Here is a 20,617-nt window from a genome sequence, read left to right as displayed (position 1 = left end):
GTCTTGTTTACTCGGCGTCATGATTGTTTCTCCGAAGGTATGAAATGTTATCCGCCACTCATGGTACATAGTATGCTGACTGCAATCTGTGTCTGACACATGCTCCGTCGTCGGCTCTTGATGCTACCGGGGACGTAGTACTTGGCCAGATTCTCCTGAAATCCGGTAGGCAGGGATCCAGGCCTTCATGAGTGTCAAGGATTCCGGGATCTGCGGCCCATGCATGCAGCAGAGACGCAAAAACAACAACCAGCGAGCGGGAGGGCCAGGGGTTGGCCGGGGCCAAGTCAGGGAGGGAGGAAATCCATACCATGAGAGGGTCAGAGTAAGCCACGAGCACCAGCAACCAACGACGTTGATGATGTGCACATCTGTCTCGGGTTCTGATCGGTTTGGCATCTTTCTTGGTGGACATTGGCTGAGACCTCTCCCTTCTCTATCAGAATTGGCAGGCAAAAGGAGCCGGGTCATGGCCCAGCAACGTGCGAGATACCTGAGATTGAGATTGGGTTGCAATAGTGGGCTTTGGTGGTTGGGAAGAGTTGATATCCCCGTCGGCCACCTGGCGAGCCGAGCAGGGCCTCGCGGGAAGGGGTCTCTGCCGCGGGAAAGTCCAATCTTGTTCATTAGCTAGTTATTACGGAGTGCCTTGGTGTAAATGGGATTCGCTGCCATGTTGAGAGAGCCAATCGCAACGTGGCCGTCACCGTCTTCGGCGCCGATCCTAGCACGCTTCAAAGGGGACTAAGAGCGAGCCTTGGCGCCAGGTTGTCTAGTATGGATAGGTCTAGTCGGTCCTCACTGTCGCGTCATGCCGTTTTCTCGTGGGCGGGCTGCGGCGACGATGTTTCGCCATGCGTAGCTGGAACTCTGTCTTTGGGTCTCGTGGCAGTCAGTGGCAGTTTCGGCGCATCAGCCTCGATCCTCGGTCGGGAACCGGCGCTATGATACGTATTGTACGTACACGGCATCCATAGCATGGACGTGTTGATAGTTGCTGATGTTATATGGAAGAACCCACAGCGTATCCATGGAACTCTGTGCCGGCTTCTACGACCCGGAATTAGTACCACGCCTGGTGGAAGAGGATGCATCCTTGGACGGGAATCCAAGGGTAATCAATTCCTAGGTCTCGCAAAGACGGAGAGTCTCAGGGATCGAGACGGGTCGAGGAATGGTGGTGGACGACATGGTGTAACTAGCTGGGCGCCTCAGAGCGCAGCCGGGCTGGACCGCTGGACGATCTTAGCACACGAGGCTCTGAAAGCCTTTTGGGCCTAGCAGATGCTTGAATCGTAACAGCAAGAGGCGTTTCGGGGGCGACAAAGGTGGGCTGGTGTTTGATGATCTGAAATGCGAATCCAACTTGGCCCAAGAAGATGGGAAGAAAGGTTGAGGTTCTGTAGATGTCTTTAAGGAGGTCCAGGTTGAGTGATGAGGAGCAGCTCAGACCTTTGCGTACCTGCCTTCCACTCCCCCAGGTTGGAAGGCTTGACTGACATCCATGACTCCACACTCATCAGGGAAGCGGGGCATCATTTTGTCATGAAAGAAGCACGTAGCAACGTTCATGGAGCGTTTGCTTCCGTGCCTTGCATATATCGTTGCAGCTTAATGAATTGCAGAAGCGATTATTGCCATCGCTGCTTCTGTTACTGTGTCGAGTCAAGTCCCCGTCTTCAAAGGAGACGGGAGCCCCTCCATCGTCTACCTTACCTCCATCCATATCCTTGCATTCAATCCTAGCGCACCGATGGGGGGGTAACTCCACTATAATCTTAGGTGCCTTACCTGAAAGACAGGCGTTAGCGACCCGGGAAGCCGCTGACCGGGCCTAATGGCACATGGAAACAGCCCAGCTGGCCGCCCGTCGACACCTGCCTGACACCTAGTGAGGGACTAAGAGTAAGAGCCTGGGTACCTCTACCCAAGCATGGAGGCAAGCAAGCACTGGCACCTGGGGGCTCCTTCCTCCTTCCCCACCCCTCGTTTCCTCCGTCTCCTTCTCCTTCTTGGCTCTTTGTGGTCGCTCATCATCCAAGCCCACCCCCCTCGACCTTACCTTACCTTATCACCCAACCCTTCTTCCCCCTTCAACCTCCCTCCCCCGCTCGTCTTCTTTGCGGCTTCTGGATGTTTTCTTTATCCTGATCCCGCGCTGCAAACTGTACGTCTCACTGCATCTCAGGCAACTGAGAAGCTTTTGCGTGCGCCGGTACGGTACAACTGCGCAGCTTGCCGCCCTCCCGTCTCCAGTCCGCCGTTGGGACCAACGCCTCTCACCTCCACCCCAAGTCTCCCCCGTGCTCGTCGCCCACGAGCGATCCTGATTCTGACCGCCGCTCCGAACGGACTCGCGACTACATGATCTCTATATTTCGTCGCTGAGAAGCCTTCCTCGTTGCGCCCGAGAGCGAATCGTCTTACTAATCCTAGCACGGTTGCCTTTCCACGAGGTGTACTCCCGACCGCTCAGAGCCCGTTTCAGTACTCCTGGGCCGGTCGACCACCTCTTAGAACCGCGAACCGCCCACCGCCACTGCAGCCGAAGAACCAACAAGACATAGCGCTCGGTGTTCGAGTGCTTGCGCATTATCGACAGCCAGTCTCGGTTTCATTTTTTCCTTGCCAGATTTGTTGTGCATTTTGCAGCTCAGATAATCCAAGATGGCTCAAAACAGGTACGTCTGCAACACTGTAACCCCCGGGCTTGGATGAGGCAGCGCGTGCCACGGTGCCGAGGCGGGGTGAGGGGCCGCGCCTCTTGATACCTCCACGCAATCCTCGCGCTTCCTAGTTTCAAATCTTGGGGGACCGTGGAAGCCACGAAAGGTCCGCGGTCGTCAGATTTTGCCACTTTTGGGCGAATGGCTGCCATGCCCTTCAGGGGTTCAAACTGGGAAGCAAGCCGTGTCCGAGCGGGTGTCAGCAGAAGCGATGAAGCGAGAGATGGGAATCACATTGACGATCGATAACTGACCCTTCCACAGTATGTACACGTCAGGGCAGTTCATGAACCCGGGCCCAGCTCCTCGACCTCCCACCGCCCCGAGGTTGAATCTAACGCCCAATGCCAATCTCCCAGGAAGCATGGCCAACATGGCTATTTCTCCCATTCGCAGCACCGCAACCTCCACATATACCGGTTCCACCATCTCGCTCCCGATCGCTCGCCAGCAGTCCAACAACACCGATGGTCTGGGAGGGGTTGCAATTAAGAAGGAGGGATGGGCCTCAGTCAAGGAGAGCAAGAACTTCATCCAGCCTTGGAAGCAAAAATATCTTATCCTCCGTAAGGAGTCGCTCGATTTCCACAAGACAGAAGGTGGCAAGGTCTCGTACACGCTATTCCTAAGGGACGTTGTCAATGTTGGACGAGTTGAGGCGGCCGGCACCATCTTTGAGATCAAGCGGAAGCCCGACGGCTCGTCCAATAGCCCTGGTGATGACGATGGACAGACCAAGACTCTTCAGATCAAGGTGAAGAGCGACGATGACCTCTACGAGTGGATTGATTTCATCTACGGCGCCTGCCCTGGAATGGGCGGCGTTAGTAACCCGACCAATTTCTCCCATGCCGTCCATGTTGGTTTCGATCCCAAGACTGGCGAGTTTGTCGGACTCCCCCCTGAGTGGTCTAAGCTCCTTAACTCGTCTGCCATCACCAAGGAGGATTACGAGCGTAACCCCCAGGCCGTCTTTGAAGTCCTTGACTTCTATACCGATCTGGCCAAGCGGGCTGAGAACCCTAACCAGTATTCCAGTCTGACCCCTACTCCCCCTGCGCAAAGCCAAGGGAACAAGCAACTTGGATATGGCAGCGGTGCTTCAGTCGCCCCTCCTCGTCCCGCGCCGCCTCCTGCCTCTCAACGCCCCGGCTATACTCCTCCTCAGTCTGGCTCGACCCCCCCTCGACGTCCTGAGCGCCCCGAGCGTCCTGCTCGACCTGACGAGCGCCCCTCGCCATCGGAGCAACAGCAGCAGCGCCAGCAGATGCAGGCCATGGCCCCTAACTATGTGTCACAGGAAGCCTTGAGAGAGGAGCAACGTAAGAAGCAGTTGGAAGCTCAGAGACAACGCGAGCGTGAGATCGAGGAGCAGAACCGACGCGAACTGGAAGCGTACAATGCTTCTCTCCCCAAAACTAAGGTACCTCTAGCCCAGCAGGAGATTGGCGGGTACGGCGGATCGCCTTCTCCCCAGCCCGACCGTTACAATCCATCACGAGCCGCCCCCTCGGCACCAAAGGCGCCCACTCAACAAAGCAACCTCAGAGCCCAGCGACCTGCCCCTCCTGCCCCGACTGGTTCCTCGCGGCCTCCTTTGGCTTCGCAGAACAGCTCCAGCGCTCTTCGTGACCCCACCCAAGCGCAGCGAGTTCCTCGCAACGACGGTGCTACAGGCCACGCAAATGCTCCTCGCTATGCCAATGGCAACCAAGCATCGCAGCCCCGGCAGCAACAGCAGCAGCAGCCCTCGCGACTGCCTGCCCCCGTCAAGCCTCTCAATGTCGCGCCCAAGCCCAGTCAGCAACAGCAGCAATCTGATGGCGTCAAGGCCGCCGAGGCAGCGCTTACGGCCAAGCCCTCGCCATCTGAACGCAAGCAGGATGTTCGCATGTCGACCATGTCCGAGAGTGAAGTCATGGCCAAGCTCAAGGAAGCCGTTTCCAAGGATGACCCTAACATTTCCTATTCTAAGCAAAAGAAGATCGGACAGGGTGCTTCCGGCTCGGTCTATGTGGCCAAGATCAAGGAAACCGCCGTGGGTATTGCCCGTGACATGCTGCGCGCGCAGGGACCCCGGGCTCAGGTGGCCATTAAGCAAATGGATCTCGCTCATCAACCACGCAAGGAGCTTATTGTGAACGAGATCATGGTTATGAAGGACAGCCGTCACCGTAACATTGTCAACTTCCTGGATGCCTTCCTGCGCAACAACAACTCGGAGCTCTGGGTTGTTATGGAGTACATGGAGGGTGGTGCCTTGACTGATGTGATTGACAACAACCCGTCGATCTCTGAAGAGCAGATCTCGACCATCTGCCACGAAGTAAGTTCATTGGCATTCTTGACCTTGAGCCACAATTCTGACAGATACCTTAGACTTGCCGCGGATTGCAGCACCTGCACTCACAAAACATTATCCACCGTGATATCAAGAGTGACAACGTTCTGTTGGACGCGCGCGGAAATGTCAAGATTAGTAAGTTGCCAAACAAAGATGGGTGTCATCTAATGTAACCACTGCTAACACGCCCCTAGCTGATTTTGGCTTCTGCGCCAAGCTCACAGAGACGAAGTCGAAGCGAGCCACTATGGTGGGAACTCCTTACTGGATGGCCCCAGAGGTTGTCAAACAAAAGGAGTATGGTCCCAAGGTGGACATCTGGTCTCTTGGTATCATGGCGATTGAAATGATCGAGTCGGAGCCGCCTTACCTCAACGAGGAACCCCTCAAGGCGCTGTATCTCATCGCTACCAACGGAACTCCCCGACTCAAGAAGCCTGAGAAGCTGAGCAAGGAGCTCAAGGCGTTCTTGTCTGTCTGCCTGTGTGTGGACGTCAAGAGCCGCGCCTCGGCGGATGAGCTGCTGGCCCACGACTTTTTGCGACACGGTTGCCCCCTAGCCAGCTTGGCGGACTTGTTGGCGTTCAAGAAGCACGCCAAGTAAGGGACGAGCAGCAAGTGAGGGTTTGACGATATTGAAGAGTAAGGACTCTTTTTGCGACACGGCATTTTGAATGTGGTTTGGAAGCAAGGTGACACATATATTCCCCCCAGATGATTGTTTTTGGCGTTACGGGCGAAAGTTCTTTAGCATCTTCTTCTGGGCAGGAGGATGTCCCAAGTGTAGACATCCCTCTACCTACCTACCTACAGTACCCAGCTGCCTTGCTCAAGGTGCCGAACCACGTACTATCGATGATGATGAAATGCGATGAAAGCTAGGACAAATACCCAGAGTACTAGGAGTCGGGTCACATATAGGGGGCCCTTGAAGCTTTTGAAGGGGTTGGGCAGAGGGAGACGGTCTGCCGCATGAAAGCAAAGCAAGATTTCGAGTGCAAGCGGGAACTGTCACGCGCAAGAGAATCATTCTGAAGCCAGTAATGAAAGACAATATAGAGGAAATAAAGAACTGAGATGTTTGCATGGATTCTACTGAACTGCCTTGAAGTTGTTGATCTGTTTCAGCTCGATCGGTTTGGGAAGCATCGTGACAGGAAATAAGCGGTTCCCTACTACATAGTAGTTACGCAGCGCTTCGAATACGGAGGCTGGGTTGGCATACCTCCATGGTAACCAATTGCATGCTCAAGTTGAGAGGACAAAGGCGCGTCGTGTAACAGGGCAAAGGAAGGGCCACGGCCTCAGGCAAGACAGCCAAGCATAGGCAATGTATCGAATCCCACAGAGGCTCTTGATGGCCATCTCAGTGATTCGACATGAAGTAGACGCGGGGTCACGGGCCGCCCGGGACAAAGACGATGAGTTACCTTTATGGACTGCTCTGTTTGGGGACCACTGGATGGGAATATGAAACAGGGCCAAGAACCAAAGCCGAGGCGTGGCCGGGGTCAGCTCGTGATATGTCGGTATAGTACGTAGGTTACGCTGTATGGATGCCGAATAAGAAAGAGAGTCCAGTGGTGAGTGCGTGTGTGTACGTTTCAACGTGTAGCCCCTGACTTACACCCACCCTGCCCGGGCTGCCAGCTCTTGGGCTCTCGCTCGCGTTCTGTAAGGACAACTTGCTTGCATATGTACGGGTAGGGGGTAAATGGTAGGGCTTGTTTCAGCATGGAGACTAGCAGATCCTCCGACGAGGCTGTGCGGGGCGGTGATTGGGCGTGGCCGAGCAAGGGGTTCGTGAGATGGGGAGAGGTGTCATCAAGTTGGCCAATGGGGTGGGAGTCGGAGTGTGAAAGTGAGAGAGGATATGGAGATGAAATGAGAAAGGGTGTCTGTCATCAATAAAGCTGAAGTACCTGAAGTGAAGAGAAGCCAGAGAATGGAGGCTGTTGCTGGGTTGAAAGTGAGGCGTGTTGTGTTGAGTTGGGTTGTCAAGGTCAGCAACGTGGCTTTCAAGATCAGGCTATGGATGAGGATTCAGACAGTTGAATAACCGAATCCCGAGCAGCCGATGTCAGTAGAATTTCGCCTTGGCTTTTTTTATAGACGTGCGTACTGCCGTCTTATATGCTGGGCAATAGGCAGCTTGATCAAAGTGACCTTGGGCGTCCAGTGTACATGCAAGGCGGGACAAGGAACCCTCGCCTGTCACTCCAATAACTAGATTGACGGGTGCGATTCTAGAGTATAAAATTGCGAATGATTCAGTCTAGCTACAGGTACAAAATTGATTCCAGGCTGAGCTGCTGGCGCACAGAATTGCCAACGTCCTCGGCGCGTGCCGACTCATGTCACGGACGGACCGTGTGGGGCAGAGAGGCTTACGGAGTACACACGGAGTCGAGACGGGGATTGAGACTCGAAACTGTCCGGGCAGGTCAAGTCGTCACCTCCTGCAACTTGATTACCAGCAGGGCCTTGGGCAAGCAAAGCAAGTTGGTACATTGTTAGATGAATATAGTCTGGGGAAGACTGTTAGAGGAAACCAAGCTGCGAAACGAACACCCAATGGCTCGGCTCGTATCCAGGAAGAACCAACTCGTGTTGCTCCACGATGAAACCTGAAAGTACACGCTCCCGTCGCCCCCTGACGGCAGCACAGCACAGCACGGTACAGTACAGTGCATGTTCCAAACAGACAAATCAACTGTCAGCCAAAGCAGAAACGGCACTGCAAGTTTATATCTGCATCCATCTGTACCCTAACACGGGAACAGGACTGCACTGGACAGGCACAGTTACCTTAAACTAACTCGAATCGTCTTGGCGACCTACGGAACGGCTCGGTTTGGTTACCTAGCGAGAGTTTTACCGCACAAAAAAATTGACACTGCATGCAGAAGGACGGGGGAAAAAAAAGACAGGTAAAATTCCCACGCGGCGGGCGCCGTTTCATACTCAGCGTGGACAGGACAAGTTGCGTGTTGCGTCGCTTTGCTCGTGCCGTAGGATGCCCTGTGTACTGCCCGGCTTCACCAAGTTTCCATACCGCAACTGGCCCGGACGCGTAGCTAAGGTACACAGCCCTGAGAGGAACTCGCACAGCCTTGCTGTTGCAAACGTTCAGTCGCCCTGGGGGGGCTGGACGCCCACTAAAATTATCCACCTCTGGGCAACTCGTCCATCCCCCCAAAACTGCCCACAAGGATACAGAGAGTGTGTGTGTGTGTTCGCTCCAGGGCAAAAGCTGGCCACTAACGGCCGTTCTCTGTCCTGTCCGCGTTTTTGGTTAGCGGGCCCCCCCCCCTGGGGGTGTTGATGTACAGTACCTGGGCTACTGTACTGTGCTGTATTGAGTGTAGTAGCCTCTGAGGACAGCTTCCATGCTCCGTTGGGTCTGGGCTGGAAGGAAGCAAGGCGCGGGCGGGCTCTCTGTCTCCCCTTCTCCTTCCTCTTCCCACTCCCACTCCCACCACTCCCACATCCCTCCTTCCCGCCCAAGGTGCTGCTAACTCCCGCCTCCTCCTCCTCCTCCTCCTCCTCCACCCCCCATTTTGCCCCGTTCTCCATATCGCGCGCGCCTCGTCTGCTTCTCCAGGCCCCGTCAAAAAATCTTCCTTTTTTGTCCTTCTCCATGAGGCCTGTATATTGATCCTACCCTTTGTTTGTGCCCTCTCCCCTCTCACACACTCTCTCTTCCTGTCCCCCCTCCCCCCTTCATATAGTCCCCTTCCCCATTCCCTTCCTTTTTTGCATCACTCCCCAAGCCGCGGGCTCGGACGACGCTGGACGGCCACTGTCCAGTCCTTCACAAGTTCCAGCACTCTTGTCTGGCTACAGAAAAGTCCATCGTCTCGATCGGCTCTCCTCCCGGATCGCCTTGTTCCTCGACATCCATATTAGACCTAACGACTCTCGGTCATCGACTGCTCTCGGCTCCGATCTTGTCCTCGTCTCCTTCGTACGAAGCATCCTTTGTAATACCGACGGCTCCTGGATCTCTTCTCGTTCGCATCGCGCTCCTTAAATCCAACACCCCCGTTTCTGTCGCCTACCTACGGTCCATCATCCTCGGCGCTCCACGTCATCATCCACCCCTTCGTCCATCGTTCGGGGTCAGAAGAAAGAAGCTGCTGCAATACCGTACTGTTCACTCGACGACTTCCTTCCCAGGGCTGTCCTTTTCGCCTCTAGATACGACTACACGATTTGATCCACTGGTCAAACCGATCCCCGCTGCGAATAATAATCCACTATCCGGCCCGACACCTCTTCGTGTCACCGTCTCATGAGGTCGGCTAGATAATTGATAATGTCAACTTCTAGATCCGAACACTTGACTCTTGGCTACGCCTCCCAGTCTGCCAGTCAACCCCGTTCCACCTCTCCCTCCGCCAACAACTCTCCCATCGACCCTCTGCCACCTTCTCGCTCTCCATTCGGCCTGTCTGGTGGTCTCAATCCCTCTGGCAAGATGTCGAGCAATCCGCGATCTGGGGCTGGTTCTCCGTCGCACGAGATGTCTGGTTCCAGCCGTCTGTTTTCCAAGAGGTTTGTCCGTCCCAATCTCCGACCTACTTCATCTCCTCGGATTGCCATCATGTCCCCCGCTTGTGACAGTTGCTGACGTGGACATTGTCTCACCGCGCAGGGCTCGCGAGATTCAGGCTCAAGAGGGCGTACCGGGCATGCCGGGGAGCCTCTGGGGTGGTCCTCCCACGAGCGGCAATTCCACGCCGTTGCGTGAGAATATCCCCGAATCCCCAACCGATGGCTTCCCCGACTTTGCCCAGCTTCCCACGCCAGACTCGATGCCTCAGACCAGGCGCGCTCGTGCTGGCACGGTACCTTCGCGCTTCTCTCCTGGGGGAGTAGCTAACGGCATGTTGGGCGTCGCTGGCTTGGCTGCAAAGACCAGCAGGCCAACGCCGACTCAGAGCCCCTTCAAGTCCCCCTCTCCCAACCCAGACCCCCAGGAGAACACGGCTGCCAATTCCAGCTCCACGCTCCTCTCCCGTCTGCGAGCCGGATCCATGCCCCAGAGGAGCCAGTTTGCCCCGATTCCTGGTACCAGCTCCCCTTTCGGTCCCTCCATCTTCAGCAGCTGGAACCCCGCGGGTGTTGGCCGTGAGCGAGCTTCTACCCTCGCCAGCATTGCCAGTGTGGGCTCCAACGGTCCCAGCTCCCCGGCTCAGTCTCAGTTCTCTAAGGAAGGCGGCGGCGAGTCTGATGTCCACATGAGGACCCTGGATTATCTCGGCCTCGCAGAGACCCCGCAGCCTCCCCGCGCCCAGCTTGCGACTCCATACCTGGCCAACCTCGACTTTACAAAGCAAGCAAGCCGTTTCCGATCCTACTCGGTCAACAACAAGGACAAGTATGCCGATGACGAGGACGACTATGATGCCGACATGCCTCTGGATCCCCAGTATGTGGCTGCTCTGCAGGATCAGCTGGCAGCTACCAACGCCGCAATCCACAACCACAACCTTGCCGTCCAGGCCTTTGCCAACCAGGCCTCGGCCAACCGCCCTCGTGCCCGCACCGCTGGTGTTTTGGATACTCCCGGTAGTCGACTTATGAGGACCTACATGTCGAGTGGTTCCAACATGCCCAATGCCATCACGCCCGCCGAGATTCGCCTGCAGGACGAAAAGGATTATGAGGACCTCCCTCAGGCCGTTGCTGGAATGAACCTTGGCAGGTCCAACAGCCGCAATGCCGGCCTTCTCAGCGCTGATGAGCAGGGCCTTGAAGGACCTACCAGCGCACTCTGGCTGGGTAGCATTCCCACTTCAACCACCACCTCGACTCTGATCGAAATGTTCAAGTCCCACGGTCCCATCCTGTCCGCCCGTGTTCTTACCCACAAGAACTGCGGCTTTGTCAACTTTGAGCGTGTTGAGAGTGCCATCTCAGCCAAGGCAAGCATGAACAGCAAGGAGATCTTCCCAGGTGCAGGGCCCATCCGCATCAACTTTGCGAAGCCGCCCTCTGCTTCCAACACTCCTGGTCATGATGGTGTTTTCCCTTCTCCCAGCCCTGACCCATTCGCCAAAGGACAAGACAACGCTCAGGGCTCCAGCTCTGCTACCCCCGCTGGTGAAACTGCCCCTGCCCCCACCTCAGCAAACGCCTCTCCCAAGGTTCCAGCTCTTCGTGAGATGACTACGGACATCCTCGACATTGTCAAGCAGTTTGGAGCTTCGGACGAGGACAGGTTCAGGATCTCTCGCAACCTTCAGTCGGCTATTCAGTTCAACTCGTTCGTCGAAGAGATTCCCCCGATTCGTGAGCCCGCTCATACTAGAGTCCACGATGCGCCAAAGCTCAGAGATATCCGCAAGCGAATTGACAACCAGAGCCTGTCTCAGGCGGAGATTGAAAACATCGCCGTCGACATGCTCCCGGAGATTGCCGAGCTTTCGTCCGACTACCTGGGTAACACTGTGGTTCAAAAGCTGTTCGAACACTGCTCCGACCAGCTCCGCGATGCCATGCTGACCGAGATTGCACCTCACATGGCCGAGATTGGTGTGCACAAGAATGGCACTTGGGCGGCCCAGAAGATCATTGATGTGTGCAAGACGCCCGCCCAGATGACCATGATTGTCGAGCACCTTCGACCCTACACGATCCCTCTCTTCCTTGATCAGTACGGCAACTATGTTCTGCAGGGGTGTCTCAAGTTTGGCGCTCCCTACAATGACTTCATCTTTGAGACGATGCTCAGCCGCATGTGGGAGGTTGCTCAGGGTCGGTACGGCGCCCGTGCCATGCGAGCCTGCTTGGAAAGCCATCATGCTACCAGGGATCAGCAGCGGATGCTCGCGGCTGCCATTGCCCTTCACAGTGTTCAGCTGGCAACAAACGCTAACGGCGCCCTGCTTCTGACGTGGTTCCTGGATACCTGCACATTCCCTCAACGTCGCACCGTCCTCTCGCCTCAGCTGGTTCCCTACCTTGTGCACCTTTGCACTCACAAGGTTGCCTATCTCACTGTCCTGAAGGTGATCAACCAGAAGGCCGAGGCTGATGCACGAGATGCGATCCTCAAGGCGCTCTTCTTCACCCCCAACGACCAGGTTCTTGAGGCTATTCTCAAGGATCATCAGTGCGGTGCCACGCTCATCTTCAAGGTGCTTACGACGCCCTTCTTTGACGAGTCGATCCGCACCCAGGTGGTTGACAATGTGAAGGCTGTCCTTGTTAGAATCAAGGCCCAACCCAACCAGGGGTACAAGCGCCTGATGGATGAGGTCGGCATCTCGACTCGAAACGCTGCCAACAACCGCGATGCCAGCACTCACGCTGAGCAGCGCCAGCGACCAGCTTCAAGACAGGCGAATTCCAACGGCCACCACCCTCAGTCTGCCCACTCCAACAAGCCGTTCTACAACCCAATGAACGCCCCGGCTAACCCCCCTGGCTTCGACATGCCTTATGGCGGCCAGAGGAACGAGGCAGGCGACGGTGGTGTCTCGGCATTCCCTCAGTTCAACCAGGGCATGATGTACAACGCGCCCAGCGGCCCAATGCCTGCCAACCTCCAGCAGATGCAGTACCAGCAGATGATGAACCGTGGCCCGCCACCCATGAATTACAACTTTCCTCCCATGCAGGCTGGTTATGGGGGTTTCAACGGTCCCAACCCCTCTGTCGATCAGTATCGTCAGCAAAACATGCCCAATGGCAGCCCAATCCAGCCTCCTGTCTCGCAGATGCCTCAGATGCCTACCGGGCAAACCCCTTTTGCGCCACCGGGGTTCAACATGGGAATGGGCAACTATGGCTACGGAAACATGGGAGGCGGCATGCCCAACATGGGCTACATGCAGCAGGACCAGGGTAATCCCAGACGCGGCCGCGTAAGTACAACTCAGACTTGTAACGATCAGCAGAGAAACTAACGTGTCTGTCAGAGATGATCAAATCAGCTGTGTTTCAACGGCGTCACTGGGAGCTGTTTGCAACTTAGACGGATCTTTTTGAGCTTTTCTTCTCACTTTTCAGGCCAGTTCCGGCACATGATGCCATCAGGAGTTGGGGGGTACTAGGGGGGTTCTTACTTCGGATACAGACATGCATGGCAAAGACGGCCGCGTTGTCACGATGACCAAATATGGTTGGTATGGACCGGGTGTTCCATCTCATGTGCGACTTTTGGATGCCTTGGGTTGCGTTGCGCTGCGAGATCTCTTGTTTCGACACCTGCCTCCTATCTCTTGCTTTGCTTTGCGTTGCGGGAGCGCATTTCAGGCCGGCCTTGAATGTCCAACTCTGACGCCGCCAACAAACAAAAGACGGAGAAGCGGGACTATTCTATTTCCACGATTGAACGAACCTGGGGGAAAATCACTTTTTCAGAAAGAAAGAAAGAAATAAAACTACTCGACGATCGATTCTTGTTCAAGGCGGCGACGGACGGACGGACGGATTTATGTATGGGCTCTGGTCTGGTCTGGGTTTGTTCAATTCTCTGTAGAAAGGAAACCTTGGCACCCCTTCAAGGGCCTGCGACGAGTCTTGGTCACACTCACGAGAGTGAGCTTTGGGCGCGTCAATGGACTGAAAGGAATCCTTTTTTTGGGCTCACTCAGCCTTGGGTGAAAAAGAAGAGGTTGGGTGGGTTTTCAAAGCGGTCTGGCAATGCCTCACAATGAAAGGATTGTTGTATATTAAAATGGAAGAATAGGAAGATGGGGGCGCTTTTACGACCTTGACCTTTTCACGGCCTCGCAATTGATGTCGTTCATATGTATGATGTACCAATGTCAAGGTCCTTGACTCCCATCATCAACCAGATGGCCAACATATATGTATGGATGACTCTAGACTACCATAGGCAACAGTGAAAAGAATCAACACGTCGGTCACGGCAGCAAGAAACGCATGACAGATTGTTAGGTTTGATATTGGGCTCGCCTTCTTGTGTCTTTTTTTATCCTCGATACCGAAAAGGAGCTATATCCATCACCATTCCACCCCTTCCTTCCATCCTTCCACCTACCCTTCTTCCTCCCTCCGGCGGGTAATAGGATGAAATATCTCATCCTGTGCCACTCCACCGAAACTATGATACAACAAGAGCATTAAACGCAGCGCTGGTTTTGGGTGAACACCTATGTTTGTGCCACCCCGCTTAGAACCCGCTCCCTGGTGCATCAGACCGCTGCCGCCCCGCTGGCGGGTGAAAGAAGTAAGAAAAAAGGAGATTCGTTTCGTCCATAATATAGTGATTTTTGAGAAGTAGAGTCGCAGGGGAAAGACCACGAATCAGATGGCACTGGGAAGAGAAGAGAGATGCGAAGAGGGGGGTACGACCATGGGCAATAAAACCTGAACGGCAAAGCTGGCACAGGAAGAGAAGAGTCGGGGAGGTCGAGGGCGAGGTGGAAGAGAGAAAAACAAAAATGTCAAAAGAGCACCCAGGTCGTTTCTATGCCGTGGTCGTGATGATTTCGAAATATCAAAAGCCTCCCAAACTCCAGCGATCCATAGTCAGCGGGCTCAAGGGGATTTGGGTTGTTGGGGAGTTGATAGAGTGAGAGTGCTCGCATTGCGTGTGAGAGCCTTTGAAATTCGTACACAGATTTCTATGAAAAGGGGAAAAAGTGAAGAGAAGAAAACGGGGGTTACGCTATAGTCAAACAAGAGTGCCAATTTTGGTCGAGAATCGTTGGGAATCGTGATGCTCCGTCCGTCGTGACAGAGCGAGCAGGAACAAGTTCGAGGGGTTGTAAGCCACTCTCGGAACATGTCGATCGAGGTTTAGTCGAGTTCCATAGCGCCTTCGGCGTGGTCAATGGTTGAAGGGGGGGTAGGTTCAGTAACAGGCGGAGGCACCGCAACCTTATCGAGTGGCTCGGCGATGGCTGAGTCTTGGGGAGATAGGATGCTAGGTATCTCGTGCTCCTGATCAAGCATGGTGGTGGTGTCGGGTTCACCAAGAAGATGTCTGATACGGGATCCCATAGCATCCATCTGGGCAAGCAGAACGCGTAGGCTAAGCTTGTCACCGTCTGTGAGGTGGCCAGTAGCGATGTTGCCAGCATCAGTCTTGGCCATGAGTGCCAGGACATTGGGGTCAGCAGCGTCCTATAGATAGATCAGCAACATGTGAGACAAGGCGGAATAAGAACTACTCACCAAGAGAGCAGAGATCAGTTGGTCGACGCTCTCCGACTTGTGGTCCTTGAGGCTGGTCATGGTCAAAGCGACTTGCATCTCGTCCACTGACCGCTGAAGATCAGAGCCTTTGACGGGATGGCTCGAGTCCTTCACAGGCACAGGGGCGTATGACAGCCATCGAGGCTCATCTTGACGAGGGCCGTAGCCAGCGTTTTGGCGGCGCAACCTTGATATAGCGTTAGAACACGGGGGATCGCGAGAGAGGTAACGGTGTCACTCACTGTTCAATAAAGTCCAGTACAATGCCTTGAGCCGGCAGCTTGTAAGCCCGTCCAAACGAGTCGGGATCTGGCCAGCCAGAATTGTTGACGGGCTTTGACTCTGGTTCAGACTCTGTCTCGTCGTTCCAGTCCACTTCAATTTGACCATTGTTCTTGAGGCCTCGTGACAAGGCTGGCGTGATGGTCTGCGCTCCCTTGATCTTGCGGAACCGATGAGCAGGCGCGAGCGAGCGAACCTCGGCAATTATCTCTTCAGAATGGAGAGGGCATCGCCAGTTCTTGAGAACTGGAGGGACGGCCAAAGGAGGGTCCAGGCAATCAATGTGCCAGTAACGCGGGCAGACGCTGCAAGGAATGATGGCCCGGACATCTGTCGCCGCCTTCTGGCAGCCGTGGCAGAGCACAGGTTGTCCATCGTCTCGCTGTCTGAAGAAGTCGGGCACTTCTTCGTAGCCATTCTTCCTCCTGTCGTCTCGGTTAGCAACTCAGATATCTAGATGCCCGGAATGGTCACTTACTTGGTCGTCTTGGCAGTCGTGACCTCCTCGTACTCGCCATCAGGACCAGCCTTGACCCCTTCAAAGCGGGTTTGCAACTTCTTGGGGAGGCTAAAGGCACGAGGAATGCTCTTCTCGAGGTTGTTCAGAGCAGGTCCAAAGACGCCCTTGTGGACAGGCACGCGCGAAGGATACCGCTTGAACAGGCACTCATTGCAATACCACTCATCAGGGAGGTCTTCAGATGGTACCATGCCCACGCACTCAAAGTGGAACGACCGAGGGCATCCGTCGCAGCAGACGACATCACCAGCTGCACCACAGGCGGAGCAGTCCTCATCGTTGTCGGATATCTAACCGCCGTGTCAGTTGAGTGGTTACCAGGGCAGGGCATGCATATCCAGCCACGTCTCATCTCCACGTTGGCCCGCGAGTTCATTCGCATACGATGCGCATCCCTCCTCGCTCCTCGCTTGAGGCTTGCTTCTGCTGCAACGCGTTCCAATCTGGTGGCTGGCTCGGAAAAGCGGATCATTCTTGCAGGGACCACCAAAAAAGAAAAGCCCTGTCTGGTGATCCTCATCAGACAGACCAGACCAGACCGGACCAGACCAGACAGGGCATGAAAAAATGGCCACCATCTGCTAGATCTGTGAAATTTGGATTTCCATCATGATGGTTCCCATAGAGCATCGCCGTTGAAACGCGTCTCGCATCCTCCAAGTGAAATGAGAGACAAACAAGGAAGAAAAAAAAGAAACATACCTGATCCTTGGCGGCCGCGCTGGTTGCTGTGCCATCTCCCATAGCCCGAGGCACTCCGGCTGCAGTTCCTCCTCGCTTCTTCACGGGGCTAGATAGGGCACATATTGTCAGCAAAATTCTTCATGATGCATGCATTCAAACAAGGCCTTGTCTTGTGCAAGAGCCTAGACTAGTGCATCTTTATCTCTGACACAAAAGGTGGTTGGAGATGAATGTGATGTGAGATCAGCCAAAAAAGGGACAAAAGACGTGATTTCTCACGCGTCCAGGCGTCTCTCCATGTCAAAAAACACACCCAAAGCGAGAGCGACATGAAAACCACCATGGCTGTATAGATGGGATCGATGCATCTTGGAGATGAAGCATCATCTGGGGTGTGACTTACGATGACTTGACGCGAAGGCCAGTTCTCTGCTTCTTGGGTGGGCGTAGTGAAGGCGTGGCAGCCCTCGAGCCTGCGACTGAGCTGCTCTCACGCTGGAAAGGCCATGCAACCGGAGACACGGTGCTCTCCATCTCATCGTGAGGCCTCTTGCTGGCCGATCGGGTCGCCCTTGTTGTTGCTGGGGGCGCGATCGACTGACGCGTTCTCCTGGTCTTCTTGGCGGGTGTCGCAACCTGCTCATCGTCCTCAACATCACGAACCGAGCTCTCGCGGACTGTGACGCTGTTGGCAAACTTTTGCGCGTCGCGTCTGCGGTCCCAGAAGGAGTCGTCGTTATCATGACCAGCCTCATCGACCGGTACAGACGAGCCCTTGGCGCCCTTGGCCGCCTTGGTCTTGGGAGGGAGAAGGTTGTTCAAGACGGGAGCATCAGCAAGCCTTCCTGGCATACTGGCTTCGGCACTCACGCTGATGGTGGCACCGGTGGGTGCATCAGCGGCAGAAGAATTGCTGGTGTTTGAGATGACGGGGAGGGTGGGAGAGTGTGATGCGGATGGGCTTGACCTGGATCGCTTGGACTTGGTCTTGTTGGACTTGTTGGAGGCGGCGAGTGATTTGCGGCGGGTGGTGATTGGCCGAGGTTTTGGCGCATCGCTGGAGTCGGCCCCAGGTCCACGGCCAGCTCCAGCTCCAGCTCCAGCTCCAGATCCACGTCCAGGGCGACCGGCCGTTGCCCCTCGACGGACGGGGCTTGGGCTGCCTATGCTGGCCTCTGGAGATGACAGGCTGAGAGCCGACGAGAGCGAAGAGTCGCTAGACGCGGAGTCGCGACGGCCTCTCTTCCGCGACGTCGGTGTTCGGGGTTGCTTGTCTGTCGACATTTTCCGGGGTGTGTGGCGGGTGGCGTGGCCAGAGGCAGGGTGAGAGGTGTGCGGCGCAGGGTGAGAGTAAGAGTGAGAGTGAGATCGAGAGTGAGACCGGGAAGAATGCAGCGTCTTTGCCTTCTTGGCTGCTCGTCGGTGATGATGCTCCTCCTCGTCTTCGTCGTCACCATCGTGCTGATGCTCCTCTTGGCGGTGATGCAGCAGTTTGCCGTAGGGTGCTGCCTTGGGTTTGTGCGGTGTGAATCGACTGTTCGTCGACGGCGGGATAAAGTAATAGCAGCCTTGATTGTCCTTCTTGCCCTCGCGCTTCTTCTCCTCCATCTGCTTCGAGAACTTTCGCATCGTGTCCTCGTCGGCCGTCTGGTTGAAGACATCCTCGATCATGGCCACGAACCGGGGGTCGCCCGATTTTTCGTCGTAGAGGGTCCGCAGCGCCCACGCCGTCGGATAGCGGTAGTGTTTGAGGGCCTCATCCACTGCAGCCTCGACCACCTTGTCGATGAATTCTTTGTCCTGAGGTTCAGCCATGGGCTCGGATGCCTGGATCGTGTCCTTGATGTCCTTGTCCTTTGGCGACTCTTTGACCTCTTTCGCCTCCTTCTCCTTGGGCTCCCTGGCCTCCCTGGTCTCCTTTGCTGCCGGCTTAGTCACAACGATGGAGCTCCTGCGGCCGCCTGACGAGCGCCGTGTCCGCCTCCCCAGAGATGCGCGACCCGACTGTCGCCGCTTCGTCCGGTTCGGGTCGTAATCCTCGTCGTCCTCATCGTCTGCTGCGGCTGCCGCGTCCTTGAGCACAATGGACCTCCGCCGTGGCGGTGTAGGGGGCTGGGTGGTCGGAGGAGGGGAAGACGCTTCCGCCCTTGCTCTGGCAGCAGCTGCGGCGGCGGCAGCGGCAGCAGCATCAGCATCGTGGTCGGCGTCCACGTCGACATCTGCAGCCGGATCACTCGGGTTGGCCTCGACGGTGGATTTGGCAGCGTTTGCCCCTGACGGCCTCAATATGATCCTCCGCACGCCAGAAGTGGTCTCGGGCGCGGCCTTCTTGGGCTTGGGCAGACTTCCCAACGGAGCCATGTTCTCCACGACGCCATATCGCATCAGACCATCATCCTCGAAGCTCGCCTTGCTCTGCACGGTAGGCTCCAACCATCGCTGCATGAATGCCCTCGATCCCTCGGTAGCTCCCTTGGACGCGTCCAGCACTCCGTTCCATTTGGTGTTTTGGGATTGCGCGGGGCTAGAATAGCGAGATCGTGAGGCGCGGGTGTTTGACGAGATCATTGTGTCTGTCGACCTTTTGTGTGGTGGTTGTGGTTGTGGTGGTTGCCCCCCGTTTCCCTGGTGCCCTTCTTTTTTTTCTCCTGCCTGCCGTGCCTCTGCCTGTTGCCGCGGGACAAGCAGCGCACCTCTGTAGGCCTAGGCGGGCTACTGAAGAAACATGGTCAGCCAGGGCACGCGCGTGGGGAGTAAAAAAAGGGGTGAATAGTTACTTCACTCTGGAGCAGCAGCATGAATTACTGCTGCGGTATCGCGTCTTTTCCGGGCGTTGACGCGGTGTCTTGACGAGGAGAAGAAAGGAAGAGGGTGGTGGTGGGTAGCGGGTTGAGACGAGACTCGACTTTGAGAAGGTCCAGGTAAAGGTGCGGTGCGTCCTGTCGGAGCTGGCGGCGCGGGTCGGACAAGGGGTCGCGGGGGGGCGGGCAATTGAGCAACGCACGGGGGCGACCTGGGCCCAACGGCTCCAGCTCCAGCTACCTACAGCCCTGCTAATCAGTGGATGGAGGGTTATCGGCAGTGCCAGTGTCAGTGGTAGTGATTGAACAGCAACGGTACTGAAATAACGGCAGTTATAGGGCACTGTGATGAGGGCATCAGGGTGAGTACGAGCTAGGTAGTTTGGATATCCATCCATAGCTCCAGCCCCAAGACGGGCACCCACCTCATGAGCATCAAACATTCACACAGTAAACTCTCACTGTCATGCTGAAAGCCCTGTCGCCTCTTTTCCCTCTCCCTCCTCCTTTTCCTTTCTTTTTTCTCATTTTCCCCTTCTCCTTGTACTCTTTTCCTTTACCCTCCCGTCTTAGCTCTCCCACCTCTCTCTTCCCCCAGGTCGTCGAGTCAGAAGCTCAGCAAAGCTCCATTACCCATCAGCCCAACCCAAGTCTAGCTCCCGTCTCGAGCTACAGTATAAGGGGGTCAAGGTCGAAGCTCCCCCATCAGTGCACAATCCCGTCCTCTACCTGAATCAAACATTTCCTGTCCAGCCTGATGCTTACTTTTCACCGCAAGGCAGCCTTTAGGACTAGATGGATGCCTCGTCTGCTTTTTTCTCCCCAACCTCATAGCCCGCCTTAGGCCGCCTCGTCACAAATCACACGCCGTCAGGGGCCGGCCGGGAGGGGGCACAACAAGGCGACTCTGCCCGACCTGGCGAATTGGAAGCCCCTGGCCACGCATTGTGCATCAGGTCCCCCTTCCTCCATGACGAGACCTTGCTCGCTCCCGTCACTCACTCCCGTCATTGCCCCCAGAGCTACCATCCATCGGGTCGGTCTTGTGGCATCCCGCCACAGCACGAGCAGGCCAACTCCCATC

The 20,617-nt window shown here is 55.7% G+C and overlaps 3 protein-coding genes across 3 annotated transcripts; 2 read left to right on the top strand and 1 right to left on the bottom strand.

The window, feature by feature from the left end:
* Positions 1 to 3,099: 3,099 nt before the first annotated feature.
* NECHADRAFT_38822 (uncharacterized protein) lies at positions 3,100 to 5,674 on the top strand (the record flags this gene model as incomplete). Its single annotated transcript, XM_003052179.1, has 3 exons — positions 3,100 to 5,052; positions 5,106 to 5,205; positions 5,265 to 5,674. The coding sequence occupies 3 exons, from the start codon at positions 3,100 to 3,102 to the stop codon at positions 5,672 to 5,674; spliced, it is 2,463 nt and encodes an 820-aa protein (XP_003052225.1).
* A 3,714-nt stretch (positions 5,675 to 9,388) lies between these two features.
* NECHADRAFT_37587 (uncharacterized protein) lies at positions 9,389 to 12,986 on the top strand (the record flags this gene model as incomplete). Its single annotated transcript, XM_003052178.1, has 2 exons — positions 9,389 to 9,627; positions 9,728 to 12,986. The coding sequence occupies 2 exons, from the start codon at positions 9,389 to 9,391 to the stop codon at positions 12,984 to 12,986; spliced, it is 3,498 nt and encodes a 1,165-aa protein (XP_003052224.1).
* Positions 12,987 to 14,847: 1,861 nt separating this feature from the next.
* NECHADRAFT_79186 (uncharacterized protein) lies at positions 14,848 to 19,300 on the bottom strand (the record flags this gene model as incomplete). Its single annotated transcript, XM_003051730.1, has 6 exons — positions 14,848 to 15,174; positions 15,226 to 15,433; positions 15,489 to 15,953; positions 16,007 to 16,338; positions 16,751 to 16,838; positions 17,136 to 19,300. 6 exons carry the CDS (start codon positions 19,298 to 19,300, stop codon positions 14,848 to 14,850), a joined length of 3,585 nt encoding a protein of 1,194 aa, XP_003051776.1.
* Between the last annotated feature and the right edge of the window lie 1,317 nt (positions 19,301 to 20,617).

Source organism: Fusarium vanettenii (genome assembly GCF_000151355.1).
Source record: "Fusarium vanettenii 77-13-4 chromosome 4 genomic scaffold NECHAsca_3_chr4_2_0, whole genome shotgun sequence".
NCBI classification, from domain to species: domain Eukaryota; kingdom Fungi; phylum Ascomycota; class Sordariomycetes; order Hypocreales; family Nectriaceae; genus Fusarium; species Fusarium vanettenii.
The sequence above is the reverse complement of the archived record's forward strand: the minus strand, read 5'-3'. Positions and strand labels throughout refer to the sequence as shown.